This window comes from Trichoplax adhaerens, genomic scaffold, assembly GCF_000150275.1.
Source record: "Trichoplax adhaerens TRIADscaffold_2 genomic scaffold, whole genome shotgun sequence".
NCBI classification, from domain to species: domain Eukaryota; kingdom Metazoa; phylum Placozoa; class Uniplacotomia; order Trichoplacea; family Trichoplacidae; genus Trichoplax; species Trichoplax adhaerens.
Window position 1 is genome coordinate 7,923,848 of NW_002060944.1, and position 20,084 is coordinate 7,943,931.

The 20,084-nt window shown below is 33.0% G+C and overlaps 2 protein-coding genes across 2 annotated transcripts; one reads left to right on the forward strand and one right to left on the reverse strand.

Moving 5' to 3' along the window:
• Positions 1-743: 743 nt before the first annotated feature.
• On the forward strand, positions 744-8,962 carry TRIADDRAFT_53799 (uncharacterized protein; the record flags this gene model as incomplete). The annotated part of the gene is made up of 24 exons (XM_002109571.1): positions 744-797; positions 1,413-1,536; positions 3,315-3,402; positions 3,656-3,727; positions 3,839-3,884; positions 3,995-4,087; positions 4,262-4,322; positions 4,501-4,568; positions 4,674-4,765; positions 5,043-5,166; positions 5,447-5,528; positions 5,805-5,832; positions 5,904-6,043; positions 6,115-6,182; positions 6,336-6,400; positions 6,480-6,543; positions 6,667-6,829; positions 6,906-6,986; positions 7,051-7,497; positions 7,591-7,661; positions 7,936-8,017; positions 8,412-8,424; positions 8,621-8,689; positions 8,773-8,962. 24 exons carry the CDS (start codon positions 744-746, stop codon positions 8,960-8,962), a joined length of 2,385 nt encoding a protein of 794 aa, XP_002109607.1.
• Positions 8,963-11,167: 2,205 nt separating this feature from the next.
• TRIADDRAFT_53800 (uncharacterized protein) lies at positions 11,168-18,841 on the reverse strand (the record flags this gene model as incomplete). Its single annotated transcript, XM_002110099.1, has 27 exons — positions 11,168-11,749; positions 11,845-11,901; positions 12,060-12,140; positions 12,720-12,899; positions 13,025-13,150; positions 13,281-13,346; positions 13,490-13,570; positions 13,693-13,755; positions 13,833-13,916; positions 14,023-14,157; positions 14,344-14,656; positions 14,801-14,929; positions 15,414-15,592; positions 15,714-15,794; positions 15,890-15,936; positions 16,021-16,197; positions 16,327-16,387; positions 16,483-16,553; positions 16,736-16,771; positions 16,899-16,993; positions 17,140-17,247; positions 17,353-17,446; positions 17,566-17,644; positions 17,856-17,891; positions 18,036-18,115; positions 18,339-18,471; positions 18,689-18,841. The coding sequence occupies 27 exons, from the start codon at positions 18,839-18,841 to the stop codon at positions 11,168-11,170; spliced, it is 3,327 nt and encodes a 1,108-aa protein (XP_002110135.1).
• Between the last annotated feature and the right edge of the window lie 1,243 nt (positions 18,842-20,084).

Below are 20,084 nucleotides of genomic sequence, written 5' to 3' on the forward strand. Positions count from 1 at the left end.
CTGTAAGAAGAATGACTGAAAATACAGTCTACTGTAATACTGTTCACTTATATGGATGGACATGATCACAGGCACTGTTGCACACTATTCAGTAGAGCGTACAACTGATGGTGCTGTGACATTACTTTTGCGAGCTGATCATAATATGACTGGATAAATACTGTGACTGAAAATACAGTAATACTGTTCACTTCTATGGGCATCGTCACAGGCACTGTTGCACACTATTCAGTAGAGTGTAGAACTGATGGTGCTGTGACATTACTTTTGCGAGCTGATCATAACATGACTTGATAAATACTGTGACTGAAAATACAGTAATACTGTTCATTTCTATGGACATCGTCACATGCACTGTTGCACACTATTCAGTAGAGTGTAGAACTGATGGTGCTGTGACATTACTTTTGCGAGCTGATCATAATACGACTGGATAAATACTGTAAGAAGAATGACTGAAAATACAGTACTGAACGTACTACTGGCCGCGCTGTCATTGGACATCAAACAAAGAGAATCGTTATCATCAGTCAACGACTCGCTTCTAACTGACCCGCCCCGGTAGTTCATACTACTGTAAAGTATAAAAAGCCAGTCGGAGACACTTGCAAACCAATCGACTTTATCGCCGTGTGTGCAAGCTAGCAAAAGCGTTTGGCTTGTAGTCCTAATTGAGAAAGAAATTGGGTTACTACTGGTTACTAGGGAAGGAAGCAGCTTGATTGAAGAAATTATTCAAGATCATGAGAGCATTTTTAGCCATTTGCATCCTAATATGTGGATGCTATCTACTTCAGGTTAGTGTAATTCATGCAATTGACTATACAGTACTTTTGGCCAAGGCATTGATTGCAGTAGGGCACCAATGGATCACAACTGCTGTTATTGTTGTATGGCTGATACGTGCGCACTCAGGAAATGAGAGAACTTGTTCATCACTCTAGTCACATAGATTGTACAATTATTTCGAGTGCAAAGTAGATAGTAGATTGGATCATTCAATGGACAACTCTATTTTAGTATTACTTTCAAAGGCAGTCTGTGTTGCGATGAGTAAAATCCAAGCTTATCGAGGTGCAATGGTCCTTAGCTAGTCAACAATGTTGTCGTTAAGCTGACGTGGCGTTATTCAAATATGTACTTTACATTCATTAAGTTAATCCGCACACCTGCTTAACGTTCAATATCAAAGTATGGTCAAGTTTTACTCGATCAGTTTTCGAATCGACATCGGAAATGGCTATAGAGTAGATATGACATAAAATTAGAATCTAAAATAGATCCATGTTGAATTCTATCGACGGCTACAACTTGTGGCAAAAGATACCTTACATGAAAGATGTAATGAAAGGGGGAAAAAAATGATTTCGGGATGAGTGATTCTCGGCTCTTTCTCTCTCAATGCTATATAGACTAGTCTTGCAGCGAAAAAGAAAAAATCAGATAAAGGTCATGTTATTCAAATCGATAATGTGAAGGAATACAAGAAGCTACTGCGTACGCGTAAGAATATCTTGATAGCATTTTTCAAAACAGGTAAGAGATCGTGATAGGACAAGTAGGTCATCACAAGAGGGATAGCACTTTTTCTTTTCAATGAACATCAATCATAGACTACTAGAAAGGAATCTATATAGAAAAGAACTCTTTCTAATAGCTACTTCATGCTTGAATCTATTTTGAAGTCATAAGGAGTATTTAAACACAACATTTTCAGTTATTGCTGTTATCCATGCCGGTGGTGGATAATATGATTTCAACTTGAATAATACAAGTTCTTACTAATGAGTATTAATGCGGTATAGTTTAAAGTAGCAACTACCAACTTAATATGGCTATATCGTATGAGTTGATTAATTGATAAATAAACATTTAGAAAGCGGCATAGAGTACTCACTACACTAATTGCATGATATTGCAATATATTATGCAGTTAGTTGACTTAATTCACTAACAATAAGAATAGCTAAAGTCCTTATTATAATGCCTACACAGAAGAGCATTATACAGGCACTAATCGCTTGCTAACACAATAGCCGCAATTTACAATGAATCTCTTTCGTCATTTCCCTAGTAATCATGGAATGTATCCATTCTACTGCTATAATAATTGGATATTTTACTGCTTAACAGGACTAAGTGAAGATACTTTTGATTTTCTCTCAATGTATGATAGTCTACGTTGAGCTTTTTTCACTTCAGCAACACAATTTCAAGCTAGTTTTTATGATACATTATCATAAGCCAAGGGTTCAGGAACTAGTTCAAGGTACAATACTACAACTGACGTTCGATAGTAATCGGACATCTGTGATGATATATCTATCATAAATAAGATCCGGCTATTGTTGCTCAAAAGTAATTCAGCACAATGCTTTCGACATGCTTCGACTTTGGACTATTTTAACTTTCATCACACCGATTATATTTCCATCTTCATCGATTGAACTAGAATACAATTGCTAGTAGGTGTATCTCAAAACATGCTTCTCGGATCATGAATGAGTTATACGCTATTAACTTCGGCAATTTCAATGACTGCGGATTAAAAACAATAATATTGGAAGATCTGTTATAGAATTAAATGTGAAATGATAAATAGGGGAAAGTATAAGATGTAGCCTTCTATAATATCTTTTCCTTTCCAATTTTTTGAACACTGTAATTCTACTTTCTCATAAATAATGAAAATTTTTTCCAAAGATTAAATCTCGCACAATGAATGCCATTGAATAATGATTAATGCTTTTATGCTAATGCACAACAAGAACAGCTATTGAAAGCTTAAATATTTGAAAATGGCAAAATTTTGCTGATAAACTCTCTTGAAATAGGGTAGTTTTAAACAAATAGCACTCTTACAGTAGGATAACCATGAACATTTCCTAAAGTGAATTCGTACTTACATGTTCTATTTATATCGGGATACAATAATCATCTAGACCTTTAGCGACTCTCATGTCAAGATAACAATTTTCTCGGCTGCATTTTGATCTTGCATTATCCTTCTTGATTAAGCATTTACCTATGTAATATAGCAAACTTTTGACGATAAAGTTCCAAAGATATTAAAAATTAAGAACAAAGTGATAACTACAAGTTGATCAATATATATTTCTCATGTTTATTCTGTAATTTTTGCATGAAAATTAACAATTTTGAATTAGGTCAGTGATAATGCGGTAGATGTGCATTCTATTTTAACGTACGTAATTAAAAGATGGGTTCATATTCTACAGAAATATAAAATTTCTTTAGCACTTGTAGATTTATAACACAACTAATCTAAATCGATGAAATCCTTGTCACTCTAGGTGGAGATATTGGTAAAAAATTAGATACACTAATACGAGCTGCAAATCAGGTCTATGGTATTGGAACGCTTTCATATGTTGACTGCGGGTATACAAATCACGGATTAATCAATCATAATTTTCATACATTCTATAATAGTTATTGGTTAATTTTATTTTATCTCTTAAATTTTGGATTGATATTAAGTTATCTACTTATTGAATGCTATCGCGTTAATAGTTGATATTCGATGGTGTAGATAAGACATTGCTTTTTATTTATAAGTAGGAAATAAATATTTAAAATTAACTTACACCATCATAAAGTTTTATAGCATGCAATGTAATATATTCATTTGTAGATCGGATAAGAAGTTATGTAAAAAATTAAAAATTAAATTCAAAAAGGACGATTTAATTATCAACCATTATGAGTAAGTTGGCTACTTTCAGATTGTTGTATGTGATTTGATAATAACTTTCTGTGACTAGCCATAATTTTCTCATTTGGGATTACTAATATAATCTATGACTTAATTCATTAGAAACGGCAAATGGCATAAAGAATATGATAGAGCGTTCGTTGTGCGGGTATTCTGAGATTATGCAATTTTTACTTGTCAAGATAAATTACTGTTTTTTTCAACTGTTTAAGTCAGACATTTTTAAAGCTAAATACTAATTTAGCATTCTATTAATAGTCATTAGTTAATTTTATGAATGATCCACATCACGACGCTCCTTGGGAAGAAGATCCAACTGCAAAAGATGTCCTTCATTTATCTAGTGAAAAGGTAATAGGCAAGACAGCGTGACACCGGTAGTAGTGATTAGTGAAATTTGATTTGTTCTGCACTGACTTTACTTTTACTGCATTCGTTTGTCTTAAATGCATATATATAAACACTATAATCACGGTATATTTAATACCAGTGCTTGCTTATCATATTATTTTTCTATACTTTTAGAGCTTACAAAATGTATTAAGTACAAAAAAGAAGCCGGTGATGGTCATGTTTTATGCTCCGTGTAAGCTTTCTTATTGTTTAGAAGTGGTCTGGCTTATACATAGATCAAATTATGATTTTAAAGATGCACAGCCTGTTATTGTATCATATACTGTACAAGGCATTATAACTTTACAAGCTCAATTTACAGATAGTTACAGTAAATACCGTAAAAATTATGTAAAATAATTTTATCTTAGGGTGCCGCTATTGTAAGATGTTCAAACCTCGTTTTGCCGAGGTTGCGAAGACATTGAAGCATGATGCAGTAAGTTTTTGATATACTTTAGTAATCCTCAATTTTACTGAAAAAGATGCTAAGCAATATCGAAATGAAAATCGCTACAACGTTTACGTATGAACCCCCTTCTAGATAATGGCAGGAATTGACAGTGATTCTCCCGCTAATTATGGCTTGATTAGTAGATTTAATATTGTCAGTTACCCAACCCTTATCTACTTCAAGTAAGCTGTATTTTATTTCTTAATTTTCAAATCTCATTTAGTACCCTGAATTAGGAGTTAATCGAATAGTATCATTTATTAACAGAGATGGTAAAGAATTATATAGATATAATATCACTTCAGATAAGGACCAAGCCAGAAATTTATACGAATGGATGCTCAAGTATATTTCAAATACTTTTCAATACTGCGGTTATAATGCTTTAGCTAAAAATCATAGTTATTAGTATACTAATTTAAAATTTGAATGTTTCTCTTATAATGTTATGCCTTGAAGTCCAAAATTGATTGAGCCTGAAAAGCCAGAGGAAGAAGAAAGCTGGAAGGATTCAAGTTTGGATGTCGTACATCTTGCTGACGACACATTCGAAGCTTTCATCACTAACCATTCATCGGTTCTGGTTATGTTTTATTCTAAATGTTAGCTCTAACAATTAAAAATTAGTCCGTTCTTATCAAATAGTAACTGTAAAAAGAATAAAATCGCTCTTCTTTTAGCCTGTTATTATTGCAAAAAGATGAAACCTGACTACATCGAAGCCGCCGCCAGACTCAAAAAAGAAAATGTATATTGAATTTTTAGTAAAACTATAAATAAATTAATTTTTTCAAGTCATCAATTGTAATAAGAGAACTAGTAGTTGCTTCTTGCCTATTAATCTTAAGACATTATTGAATTAGGTGGACGGTACTTTGGTAGCTGTCGATGCCAACGAGAATAATGCGTTGTCTGAAAAATATTCAATAAAAGGATTTCCAACAGGTTCTATTTAATGTTGTTGCAGTAATCGATGTTATTATTTAATTCCCTTAGCTGATGATGTTATTTGTGATTAAATTTATTTTCCGATCTGGCAACCACTTAATTCAAATAATACCATAGTTAAATATTTCAAGTGAGTTTCTATTATTAATTGAACTGCAGTTAATTTCTACATGTTTTAGATTATAACATTTGATTAATAATTTGGTGACCTACTTGTATATCTTGATTTGTGTAGCGATGGTGAATATAAATACAATGTTGATTATCGTACAGCTGATGAGATTGTCGAATTTATGAAAGAGTAAGTAAAACCGCAAAATTCTATTTAACGCTATGCATCGAGACTATGATTGATTAAAAATTGTAATGTAGCCCTCAAGAGCCTATGCAAGTTGAACAGCTTGATCAAGAATGGAGCCTGTTCAATAAATTTATGGCTATGCTAAATGATGATGATTATAAAGATACGTTAAAGAAAATAAAGTATTCTTTGGTCATGTTTTATACTCCTGGTTAGAGAATAAGCATATTTTCTAAATTTTTTTTTTATTACCTGAGGTGTACTAATATCCACTCCATTTAGGATGTGAACAATCAAAAAAAGCAATTGGGGATTATCTAGCAGCTTCCATGACTGTCAGTGGACCTAAGGTAGCATTATCATTTGATTTCTAAGTAAGATTAGTATACTGTATGCAGAACGCGAATGTTCTTTGTCATTTTTTGTTATATAGGTAATAATTAAATCAGTCCAATTTTGTCTGGGAATGCTAATTTTGTACAATGTAATTATTGGTTATATAGTACAGATTATTTGCTGTTAATTGCAATGAAGCAGAAAAAATGTGTCAAGAATACAACATTCAAGGGTTAGAAATAATTTTAGTGTTTCATTTTCCCTAAAGAATACTTTTTGAACAGCTGAGAATTGTGTTGTTTACTATTTAGTTATCCGTCATTCTTATATTTTAAACATGGCAAAAAGCCTAAATCATACGAAGGCGATCAAACGGTGATGATAATAGATTATTTCCATCATGATATCATATTATGTTACGTGTATTATCGGATTTCAGTTCTTGTACATTAAAATTGTGATTATTAGAAATCTAAATTTAGTTGACTATGTCAATAGCGAACTGGCTTTGTTGGCTTAATGAAAAGTCTCGGTTATAAACCAGAAGAGCGTCCAAATGAAGTTAAAAGTAATGATGACCAGCAGACTGAATCTAACGAAGTGGAAAACAAGGCAGAGGTTTTGGAGGCAGGAACAGACGTCGCAGCTAGAAATGAGAAAGGTAATAACGTTGCATGAAAAAAATGGTTAAATAACAGCTCGAATGCCCATATCAATATCTGATTATAAAATTTTAGATGAGGATACACCCGCTAGTAAATCAGGATCTTCGTTATCTGACAATGCGGCTAGTTCATCCGATGAAAATAATGAACAAGGTTAGGCTACTACAGAGTACGCTTCCATATCTTATAATACTTAATTAATTGCTTTAAACTGTAGATAAAGATTTTAAAGAGGAGAAACTGAAGAATGAAGAAATAAACAAAATTAATGATGGTTCTGATATCAAATCGGGACAGGCGAAAACCGTCGTAAGTGCTGATCTACCGGTAGATGGAAGCCAAGTAAACAAGGATTCAAGTTTATCACCAAAAGACGATGAATCTAGACTAGACAACACGACTGATAAAGCAGAGGATAGAAAAGAAAAGGAACAACCAAATAGTGATGATAAAGAGAATGAAGATAGTATGAACGATGAAATAGATCATAAAGAAGAAGAAAAAACGGAAGCAAGCAATGATAATGGAAAGCAAAAAAAGCCAGCAATAACAATATTTGGCTATGAGCAGGAGTATTGGCTTCCTAAAATTTTTCACGATAAATTTGATTCCTTCATTAAAATGCATAACCGTTTACTAATCGTATTTCTATCCTCTTCTCCAGGTAATTCGAATAACTAGCTTAGTTTAATATTTTACAATGGAAAGTCAGGAATTTTAGCCATTTTTTAATTTTTAAATAAACGCTCTTCGTTAGAGGATCATATTAAAGGCGTCACTCTGGATTCTGTTGCTAGAAAAGTTAATAAATTCGCTATTGACAACAAGGTAATTCGAGGAATAATTTGCAACATATTTGCGCCAAATCTTGGTAGATTTATCTACTCATGTAACCTTCTATTGATAATATTTTATTACGCTATGTAGTTTTTGTCAAACCAGTAAATCAAATATCAACTTTGCGAGCAGAAATTTGAAACGTTAATATCTAATGCATTATCATTTCCCATACTTCATTTCTTGCAATAATTTCAAACGAGTGCTTATTGTCTAGATATCATGAATTGACTGATTAGGTATCTATGTCCGATTTTATATACAGAGACCTTATATGCTTGCAGTAGTAGACTGTGTTGATGATTATGATTTCTGCTTGCAAAAAGAGGTAGAAAAGCTTCCGACAGGTATGATTAATTCTGTGGTAAGACACATTGCTAACGTTAAAACTGTTTGTGCATCTGCTTGTTGTAGCTATGTATTGTTTTATTACGCAGAGGCACGATCATGTAACAGTGTATGGAGTCTATTATATATATTTTTATTGAAGTAAACGGCAATACCGTTAGATGCTGCCGTTTTATTATTGTTAAGGCTCTTCTGTAGCCTGCGATTATATTATATTAATTAAATTTATTGAATAAATTTCTATTTCTAGTAAACTAGTATCAGTATGAGCATTAAGCACTGATAGTATAGTATTACCTTACCTGCTTTAAAATCTAAACTAGATCGTTTTCTTTGATAATGGCGAAAGTTCTATCTTGATTTAATATTTATCTATTCTTTTCTTCTTCACAGCCATCTATTATCAGTAAGTGGTCATTTAAATTTCAAACATATCTCGCTGATTAAATTTTTGACCGTTCTGCGATTTGGAAAAGATTACTATCAAAATCATAGCTGCTCTGAATACTTAAGACTGGGAGATCATTGCATTATTACGCTTAACGTTGTAATATGTACCACTATAGTTTACGGTATCGTTTTATATTTAACAATATTTATAGTAATGGTAAACCAATTGTTCGATATACCGGAAAAAGAACACCTGAAGCTTTAGTCGATTTTCTGGAAAGGTTGGTAAAGATATGTATATGTGTGTTAATTTGCAATCTTTTATACAATGATTTTCCTGAAACTTCATCAATATACTTAATAGTCCACCAACAAAAAGTAAACCTCTTGGTGAACAAAAAGTATACAGAATGGATCGAGAAGAATTTCTAGATTACATGGATGACGTTAAGATTCGTGAATTAAATATGCCTAGTATTGATAAATTGGAAGAAATAGTAGATCTATCGAGAGCAGAATTACAAAGAATTATGCTCAAACATGATGAGTTATAATCTTATTGTTATGGGTAAAATTTAAGTAGAGGGCGTAGATACTTTTTCACGTAATAAAGCAGCAAGATGATAGATTATCTTAGTTTTAAAATTAATTACATTAATACGCGAAAAAGAGTTTTTATGAATCTGAACAACAATGCAGAAGTGAATGTGATATCTTGAATAACAAGAATTTAGCCATCTGTCGGATTTGCCTAGTTATAGATTTTAAAAATATGACGAGTATGTTAAATTCTTATCTATTTCTGGTCTAAGTTGTTACTTTATTTGATACTAAATCACAGTTGTTACTTGATTTAGAAGATGTAGTAGATTGGTTTTCTACGGTGCTTACCTTTACAGGCGCAATTATGAACAGCGGCTTGACTAAGATTTAATACGGTGCTTAGCAGACATTTTAGTAAAGTCACAGATATCAACTATTCCATTGTTTACGTGAATTGTTCGTATAGAATGATCAAACATTACGGAAGTAAATAAATAATGGTTATGATTTACACGATATTGATGCCTTATCTACTTACATCTATCAATTCATTCTACAGGCGTAGAAAATTAAACAATTATTGATTGTAGGCATCTATTCATTTTCATTTTTTGTGCAAAACGATAATACTTATACTCGGAGATTTATTTCCATAAAGCGCCCAAATTGTCATAAATGGCGATGTAATCTTACAATGACTTTGGCTTTCGTTAATAAACAGCATACTACGATATGTAGTAGAGCAAACTTATCCTTATGATATGGCGATAATGGATGATCCTGTTGAAAAGTGGTATAACCCCACATGTATTATAAATTTACTAGCTGATCTTAAAAATCTAACGGTCACAAAGATTTTTGTGACTGCGCAGCCTTATAGGTTACGGTTTAACCACGTTATTAAATTATTAAATGAATATGCTCTTGTCTATTAAATAGGTAATCTAGAAATAACTTTGAAATTGTTACGATGTATAGACTCTTAGCCGAGAACACATAACGTTATTTTTATGAATTTAATGAAAAGCAGAATGTAGCATAATGTACTGGTTTTAGTAACTAGTCTGTGAAACTAAGCTAAATCCACTATCCCCCTGGATCCTATAAAAAGGGACAAACTTAGCAGTGTCTGTATACGTGTTGCTTATGGAGCGTGATAGAACCAAACATCAATTCATAACCACCAATGCTCTAAACGTATATTCATTTATTCTTAAAGGCAAGAAAATAAAATTTCTTACCATTTTAGTTTTACATAATTACGATATAAAAAGTAGAATCATAACGTTTAGATTAACTAATAACAATAATGAATATTCGATGTACTCGTATAAATTCGATGAAGCAATTAATTTTGCAGTTGACTTATGTCGAGAATATTGTAAAATACCAGAATTTTCGATCGTGTAATCAAATGAATAATGTAGTAGATTAATCCGTAAAAGAGAAGCAAAGTAATATTTGTAAACTAGCCTTTCAATACACTGAAAGGTTCAACTACTAAAGGGATGAAATTTTAATCAGCCATCAAGGATATTGTCGATCAATACATATACATATAGAATTGACTCATTAATATTAGTAGCTATATGAATGAAACGTAGTCATTTTTAAGCGTTATGTCATGATTCCATAGCCTATTCGTCATTTTCCTCCTAAATGGTTTTAAAATCGATGATAAAAACAGTTTTATATTAATAGAATGGATATTCCAAAATGTATAACCAAATAATAATTAATACACCAACAATTATTTTCCATTTTGGAATCGATACTGAAGGGGTTAACAATAATAACTGTAACGATTTCTAGATTATAATTATATTTTATAAATCATCCTGGTATAAATGATATAGATTATTTAAGAATATACTGTATTTAAGCCATAATTAGGTCATAAAATGGAAAAACTTTGGAGCTGAGAGAAATACTATATGTTAGTGATCGAGCGCAGCCACAGTAGAAAGAATTTACAGCCCACCCTCTGACCTCCACTTCCAAACCCACGTCATGAATATGAATAAAAATTATTCCATTACTTTGCTTTAGCCAAGTTGAGTCTATACCGAACTATTTACCCCATTTATGGTACTATACCATCTGATTGTTACGTAATCCAACGTTACATAAAGTTGAATGTCGTTTATAATAATAAGAAACATAATTTTCATTTCCTTCAAGAGAATTGAAGACGTCGCATAACCATGTGAACCAGCTTACAATACAATACAGCAAGCGGATTGTTGAACTCTAGCTGGAGGAAGTTCGACTGGAGGAGGCGGCTGTGGTTGCGCTTGAACAACTTTAGTTTCTCGTGTCGTATCTTCTTTAGGCGATTGATAGGAATGATTATCATTAGCCTGTACAGGACGATCATCGGTTTTAGTTAGATCATCTGCTGGAACTGATTCAGGCGAAGGTTCAGGCTGATCTTTGGATTGAGAATCTGAATGATTATCGTCAGCTTTTACAGCATGATCATTGGTTTTAGCTTGATCATCTACTAGAACTGATTCTGGCAAAGTCTCTGGCTGATCTTTGGGTTGAGGATCTCCTTCGGCTAGTGATTGTTCGATTATTCCATTTGTACGTAGGGCTGATGGTGGAGGCGAAGATGTAGCTGGCAATCGAGAGACAGCCTGCGTATCTAATGTCGCAGTTTCGCCATCTCCTTCAGTACTTTCTCCTGCAACTGCGCTTTCACTCTTTTTAATTTTCTTAGGTGGTACCTCAACTTGCAAGTTAGCTGCAACAGCTGATGGATTCGTTGTGTTCAGCAAAGATTTCAATTGAGATAGCTGTCAAGCAAATAAATAATATTAGTCAAGTGAATAACAGAAATTTTTGAATACTGAGTGGTAAAAATGTGAAAACTGTTAACATTATAGCACACCATAACTGTATCTAGATCCATATCTGTTGCCATGCTTGTAAATTTTTTTAGTAGATCCTGAAAGGAAAATTAATATAGAAAGAATTCTTTAAGAGATTATGGCACAGTCGTACAGCGGTAAAGTATTTGAAGTAGTATGGATGGATTAAGCTATCTACGGGTAGAGCTGTAGCAATATTGCTTCATAAGAATATAAAACAGTTTAAATGGTGTACCATTTTATTTTCCAGCCTCTGTAATTTCTTTTTCATTGTGTTTTGCGCAAAAGTCATTTTAGCCATTCTAGCAAAGTTTTCCTAGAGGTAGCAGAATTAAGGGTTCATTTCTTGTAATTATAACCACTTTCTATCAAATACCATATGTCATAGCACAGACTATTCCATGTAAATAATGATTTATATCTCTACATAACGGATGATGATGCAGCTATGATTATCTTTCTAAATGCAAGATTATGCTCAAGATATTAATCTACACTTGCTGCTTATCAATTTGCATAGATCTGATCCTGTTTTTTTTTATTATACTGCACAAGTATAGAGCTTGCTACTGTTGAGTAGTTAGCGATATCTGGATATTGGCGCGATAAATCAATAAAATTTCTCATTTCAAATTTACGATTTCATTATGTTTAAGAAATATAGCGATTGCATACGATGATGAAACATTGCTATTTTACGATTAGTTGTCCATGCAGTTGTGCAACAGCTAAGCTAACATATATGGTAGCATCGCTACGCAAGCTGTTATTGACAAGCTATCCAATGACCTACAAATTAGAGTCCTACTATAGCAAATATGGCTAATGCTACTAAAAGTAGAAACTATTCTAAGCTCTTTCGGTTCGCACTGCTTTGCTTGCTTAATAAACATACCATTCCGCCCTGAGTAGCATGTGGTTGCATAGCTTTAACCGATTTGCCACGAGTGAGAACTTTAGACATAACCATGTCTTTGGTCTTGATACCTGCATTTCGATTTTGTGATTTGCTAGGTTCCTTATACCTGCCCCATACTTCTACGATCAGATAATCAGTCGTAAGGTAATCGATCAACTAGATTTGAAGAGAGGGAGAAAAATTTATTACAGACAACTTTCAAAATGCTCTAAAATTGGCAAAATGACGATTCCGACACTCATAGTTGACTATTTTTATGATTCTCTACAGAACTTGTCTACCTGTTGTGTTGCTGCCGAATATGAGACTAGCTTTTTAAAGTTATATTCTGGATTCCTTGTATTTTGAATAACTTCGGTAGTGATTGGTAAATCGTCTAAATAGAATTTGAATTTACACCAAGTTTCCTATTTGCAGGGCAGAAGAGAAGGAACGAGTCGGATCGTTCATTAATTATAGTTGTTTTTAAATATCAGTCCATTTCAATAATTCTTGCAATAATGAGTATTGTAACGTATGCAAGGACATTGAACTTACTAGGAATTTATTAGGAAGTCCCAAGGCATGGCTGATATTTATAAGGAAATTAACTTTTTTCCCAAGCTATAAGGTTAAAAGAAAGAAAATAGTATTTACAGTCTTGGTCTAATTAATTAAAATTTGGATAATCTATTGATTTGGAACTAAATTTATGGCTAGATTATGATAATCAAAATATAATTTTCCGAAGCATTGTTTATTCTTACTAGTTCAGACGGGCTATCGACAAAGATGTCCGCATCGATATCATATTCTTTTCCATTTTCATCACAAGGAATGAGTTCTACCTGCATGATGTAAGCCATGAAGAACAACATGAAATTATTCTCTGAAATTATAAGCATAATTTAACCTACATAGAAAGGAACTGTTCTTTCAAAGGTATTAGCTAATTAATATCATAACATACTCTAAGTTTGCCCATATTGGTCCCTTTATAGTCGGAAATTGTTAGGTGCTCCCTCATATCAATCTATAAAAATAGAGAAATATTAAATTTCTGGTACTTAAATTAGGCTATAGCTACATCTCCGACTCGTTGAGAATTACCAAATAAGAAAGGCTTTCCAAGTATACCATGGTGGTACCAATGAAAATATCAGTAGAAGCACTCTCTGTGAAAGGATCTCGTTCCTATGTCATTCAAGGCAATAAAGGCAGATAATCTTAATACTTTATGCTGAAATTAAACTATGTAATAAAAATATCGCTAAGATCTTCTACTGCTAGAGAAACTTACATCTGGTAGAGTCCAATCTTCTCCTTCGATGTAGTTCTGATACATTTCTTGCATTAAAAATTTTCGATTAGTAAATCGATTAATTGGCCATAGCCAATCTAACTTGGATTCTAAATTGGTCATCTTGATGAACGGCTACAATGGTAATAAATAATTCGGAACTGTTTAGTTATTTTGATAGCAGAGTTTGACTACTTCTATACCGTAGATCGATTTAGCCAATATTATTGGAATGGAATAAATATTCAGTGCATGATAGAATATTGAACTATTGTAATATAGCTTATTCGCGGTGATATTCCACGTTACGCAGTAACTTACTTCTGGTCTCCCTTTCGACAAGCCGCGAGCCTCTGGTGAGAGAATAACAATTTCAAAATCAACTTTTCGATCTAATTCTTGACTAATTGCATTTGCTTCTTCAACCATGGGCAAAAGTTCAATTAACTCCTCTCGAAGTAACAATTGCTCTCGTGATTTTTCTGATGTATCCATGTCAAATCCGGCCACAGCAGCAATTTCTTCTTGTGCTTTTTCATAAGTTACCGTAGGCAGCCTGATATTATTGGCCTTTGCGGCTTCCAATTCCAACGGGTGATGGAAAACATATAAGTGATTTGATCCGAACATAACCCTAATTTAAGAATAGAATGACAAATGTCGACATAAATCACATAACTGAGCTATTGGTTAAGCCTCATCATCTATTCTTATATCAAACTTCTATTCTGATATTCAATAGGATTGTATGTGTGTCTATCTTTTCTGACAGCGTTACCTATCACCATGGTGGAGAATAACTTTCGAGGTAACTGTTTCACCATTTAAAAGTACTTTTGCATTATTGCAAGCACGAACGGTAATTTGCCCATCCTTACTGGTTACAATTGCGTGTTCCGATAGAATGCTATACAATATAAAATGTACGTAGATAATTGTGATTAGTCGTTTATATTGATGCTGTTGAATTTTAACCGAATAAATTGCCATGATGCTTGATGAACTTTCAAAGAAAAGCAGAGTCTGAATATGGGGTTTTACACCCTGAAAATCAGTTTAGTAAATCTCTGTATATGAGCTGCAGGCTAAATGAGCTACAATTCCGGTATGATTATTTCGTAACGATTAACTGCTCCAATTTAGACAGTTTTGCATGTATCTGTTATTGAATTCGAGAACCGTATGCTCTTTGCAATAACGATTTAATTTGAATTAAGTTTTCTTAGCGAATAGCTGCTATATAAAAGTACGGTACATATCAGGGCAATAGACTAGATGGTTTCGTAGCTATTCCGTCTTGTTTAGATATTGATTAAAAATTATAATGATTGCATGTATTATTTGCACTCTATATGAAACGAAGTAAGGTAACGAGAAAACTGAGATCTTACCTCAAACCCTTCAGCTCGATTGCTGGCGAAGTATCACCTAAACCATTGCCAATAATATTTTCTCCTTCATTAATAGTGTGGATAATCATTGCCGACAGTTGAGAATCAACATTTAGATTCCAAAAATGTGGAGATGTTTTGGCAGCTTCTTTGACGGAGATGGCAGCTTTATTTACTTCCTAAGACATTGAAGACATTTATTAAATAATACTGCATTGCTTGTAGCACTGTAACATAACGATCGTATATTAGCATATTTTTAGATATGATGAATTCTACTTGACGTGATTTTAAACCTACCTCGTATAATTCTTGAGCCAGAACTAATTTTTCCTGCCATGATTGATTCATTTCTTCAAGCCTTCGATCATTCTCTACCATCTAAGAATATTTAATAAGAATTTAGATCAGCAATGCTTAATAATTCCTATCAATCTGCAGTTTATATGAAAAGGGTAAACGAGATTATAACTTACCCTAGCTCGTAGCTCTTCTTCCATTTGTTCTTTCATTTTGGCAATTTCTGCATATCAAATAATCCAGATTAATAAGCTAAATGACGTAATGTAAATCCATCAAGTAATTGAATTTTTTGATTTGCTCTCACCTTCTTCCGAAATTCCTTCTGCAGCTTTTTCGTCCTCATCATCATCATCCTTTGGAATTTCGCCATTTTCTAATGCCGCTTTCAACTTGGCATTTTCCTCCTGTAATTCGCGTATTAATTTCTCTGTTGGATCTTCATTAACTACCGCACTGGTCTTAATCTGCTTAGCTCGATCAGCTGTAAATATCGTATATTAATTAATCGTTAATATGATATAGTAGATTGGGTTTGTTAGTTAAAAAGAACGCGCATATGTTCTGGTCATTAATGAATAGAAACACTAGCTACTTCCGATTGTTGCCTTACCATAACGTAAAGTTGATAATGTTTCGTCAAAGTTAATATCTGCAGGGCTAATAGCTGCAATCTACCATAAAAATATCGTGTAGGATAAGTACTAGTTGGTTCAAGTTTTCCGTCCTAACTGTACAGATCAGATAGAACTAGAATCTATTCACTAACCATGATAGTTTTACTGTTTCCGCCAAGAGCATTCTTGAGCAGCTTTGTCAAGACAGAGTCACGATATGGAACTGTACCCAATATAAGCAAAGTGGATTTTAGGATAAAATAGATCGTTGATAAAGTTTTAAAAGCTGATATATAATAGAACTGAAATACTCCCACTGAGGAAAGTAGCATTAATTTGATGATGTGATTTGTAAAAATTATAAACGGAAATTATTCCGACGTTTCATTACTCGCCATGGCGTACCTCGAACATTCTTTCCATTCGCCTTGTCAGCAAGCGCTTTGCAAAGATAGATAGTAGTTTAAAATGAGTACTTTACTTTTATAGTAAGTGAACTTTATTAAATGTACGTAGCATGATTAGTATTAAGCATTGTCGTATGATTTTTAGCGACTAATTTAACTACCTGCAATAACATTGCCAAGACTGGATAACGACTGATTAATAGCTGCACCTTCCTTCAAGCGATCTCCAGTAGCTCCTGTAGAATCAGCTCGTTCACTAAGTCATAGAATTTAAAATTTCTTTCAGAGGCGAAATAACGGATACTAGATCTGTAACTCAAATTACAGCATATTTTCTATTCTAAATTAGATATCCTTGTATGGCGAAGGAGATATTCCTTAAAATATAATCCTAACATTTACCTTCCAGCTAAATCAACCAAATTTATAATGGCTGATTTTGTCGTTTCTTGACCTGCAGCGTTCTTTCCTTTCTGATGAAAAGTAACTCCAACAATTGTGTGAGCACGGCTATAAGGAAAAAGATGTAAAAATGATTGCTATATACTGTAAAAGGATCTCGAGATTACCTTGTTATGTAAGAGGCAGAGGCTGTAAATATCTAAATTATCTTACCTGCTGGTGGCATTCATTAAAGTCGCTGCTACTGTTCTATTTCTTGTTCCTTCTTCCATTCTGTTCTCGATATCTTTGTAGGAATTAACTGGTACTGTCAATAACGATTCCACTACAAAAAAATTGCTGACTCAGTAATCGATATTCGATCCAATTGAGATTAAGATATTTTTATTTAGCTGCTTATTATCCATTGGATTCACTGTAGATTACCGTAAAATCCTTTTTTGGGATGTTGACGAACTCTCAATCCTTTCTTGGACTTGGATTTAGAATTAAGTAGGTCACGAACCTAGAGCAACACCAATGAAATTTTATTAGTCTAGTTTACTTTAGCAATAGAGTGTAGCACTAGTAATTACAACCGATATCTAAGTAAGAGGATAGAAACCGTTCTGGCCGCTACTAGTTACTTGTTCAATTATAATCGCAAATGTGATTTGATTTTATTCGATAAGTTAAGATAGTGAATAAGACATCTGACTAGTTTTATATACATTTACCTGCTCATTATAGATTTCTAACATGCTAAAAGAGACCTGAAAGAATTAAAGAGCAATAGAGATGTTAAATTTGATAAAGTAGCAAATGTTTGTTTTACACGTGCATTCGCTGATTATTGTATAGCTTTATAACGCAATGATCGGAGATATTTTAAGGCCATCATTGCACGGCAGTATTACCTCAAATTCAGAACTGTCGCCGCTCTCTTTCTTTCCTTCTATACCTTTAAACATTTCGTCGCAAAATAAGGGTACGATACCTGATAAAAAAATCGCAGGAAAATGTTAACTCTAATTTTATCGAAAAGGCACGGTTTAATTTTCTATATTCATGATATTGTGATCGATGTACTCAATATAGAGCCCTTTTAGGTATCCAATCGAAAGTATAAAAATGAACAAGTAAACTTCATATACTATAACACTAATTAAAGTTTTATAAAAGGAGTACATTTAACAGAAAAGAGAGATAATATAGTTTACCTTTATTTTTTCCATATCCAACAATGGAATAAGATTTCCCGGAACCAGTTTGGCCATAAGCAAATAGTGTGCTATTAAAGCCATTCCAAGCATTGTCGAGTACACCTCGGCCTAAGTCATCAAATACTTTTTTCTGTATGGCATAGTTGGCATTATTTTGAAATAGAAGAGAAGAAGGAAAGAAATTAATATCAAGCTTAAGATGAGAGACTATATTTTATCGCTAATATAATAATGGAGGAAAATTTCAGTATAATTTATAGTTCATAGCATTACTACAATAATCAATCCAAATACTTAATTTTTATGAGCAGTTTTAATCATCATAACGAAGGCAAAATAAAACTAACCTGATCAGCATAATGGGGATGGGTGGGTGCAAGATAGCCATCGTCTTGTTCCTCGTAGTCATCATGTGACCAATAACTAAAATCGAAGGCAAATTTTCTTGGTTCTTCATTTGGTTGTTCTGGATCGATTAATTCTGTGACATTGTCGTGCATATTGACTATTAAACCAGCATTTCTTGCTTTTTCACGCGAATTGTAAGAATGGTTAAGGTTGATCAATTAACGAAATCATGCTTGCCATTAAAATTATAGTACAGGTAGTAATCAAATTAGTAATTCTTAGTAAATTGATATTGGTCAATTATTCGCATGATATGTCTTTGATTTATAGCCATACTGAAGGAAACATAATACAAATTATTCTAGTTTCTGACTTTGCTAGTGATTGTCTTCTTCACATTATACTGTACATATAAAATAACTAAGAGAATAGCACAGCATCCGCATCTCATTCTTAATCAGATATCATCAAATAAAATGAAGTTCCGATTTCAAGGCGTGAGTATGAGAAAATTTAAGCCACTGTTAACGTGAAATAAATATCCAATTCTATTCTCGTACGTGTCTTACATCATCAGCAATACGTCAATTTATAACAAAAATATGATAAATGTGATTTTGTAACCCATAAAGCGTATTATCTATTTTCTCTGCTGGTAAGCAATAATTTAATGTACGATAGCATTTTCTGATACAGGTGAAAATGTGAATAACTTTGATTTGATATGGATAACGTAGTGTAAACAAAATAAGTGAAGGATTGGTGATTAGCCTTTGGACGAAATATTAAATAGAATGAAGAAACTGCTTCCAAAGTGAATGATAAAAATTAATAATTTTTCACTGAGATTTAATGTCATTGCCGTCTTGAACTATCCCGACGGCGGCCATAACACGAAAACTGGCTTATCATAAACGGATAAGTGATTAATACCACTTCACCGTTTTATATACCGCAAGTTATAAACAAATTAAGATACATCATATGGTTATAGTGGGTTAGAATCTTTGCGTTATAGTTCAGGTTTATCATAGTATTGAAACGGCAATTATAATACAAAAATTGATTTATCATTAAATCAACTTGTATATAGGTCCAAAGTATTGCCGTTGATTAGAAACTTTACTTACTTTAGTTTATGGCACTCAACTGTTTTAAATTAATTTAATCGTAAATGAGCTTGGTCCTAAATACGGTTCCGCTAATTAAAAATTAAATTCTAAGTCAAATTTGTCTTAGTTATCTTAACGATAATGAGATAGTTGGCCTACCATAACCTAATCCAGTAGATAGGCTAAGGCAACGTTCCGGGTACATAACTATTTTAGCAAAATCGAAATAATGTTTATTCCATCGTACCATTGTGGTTGATTGACGTATCGATTCCATTTTCTG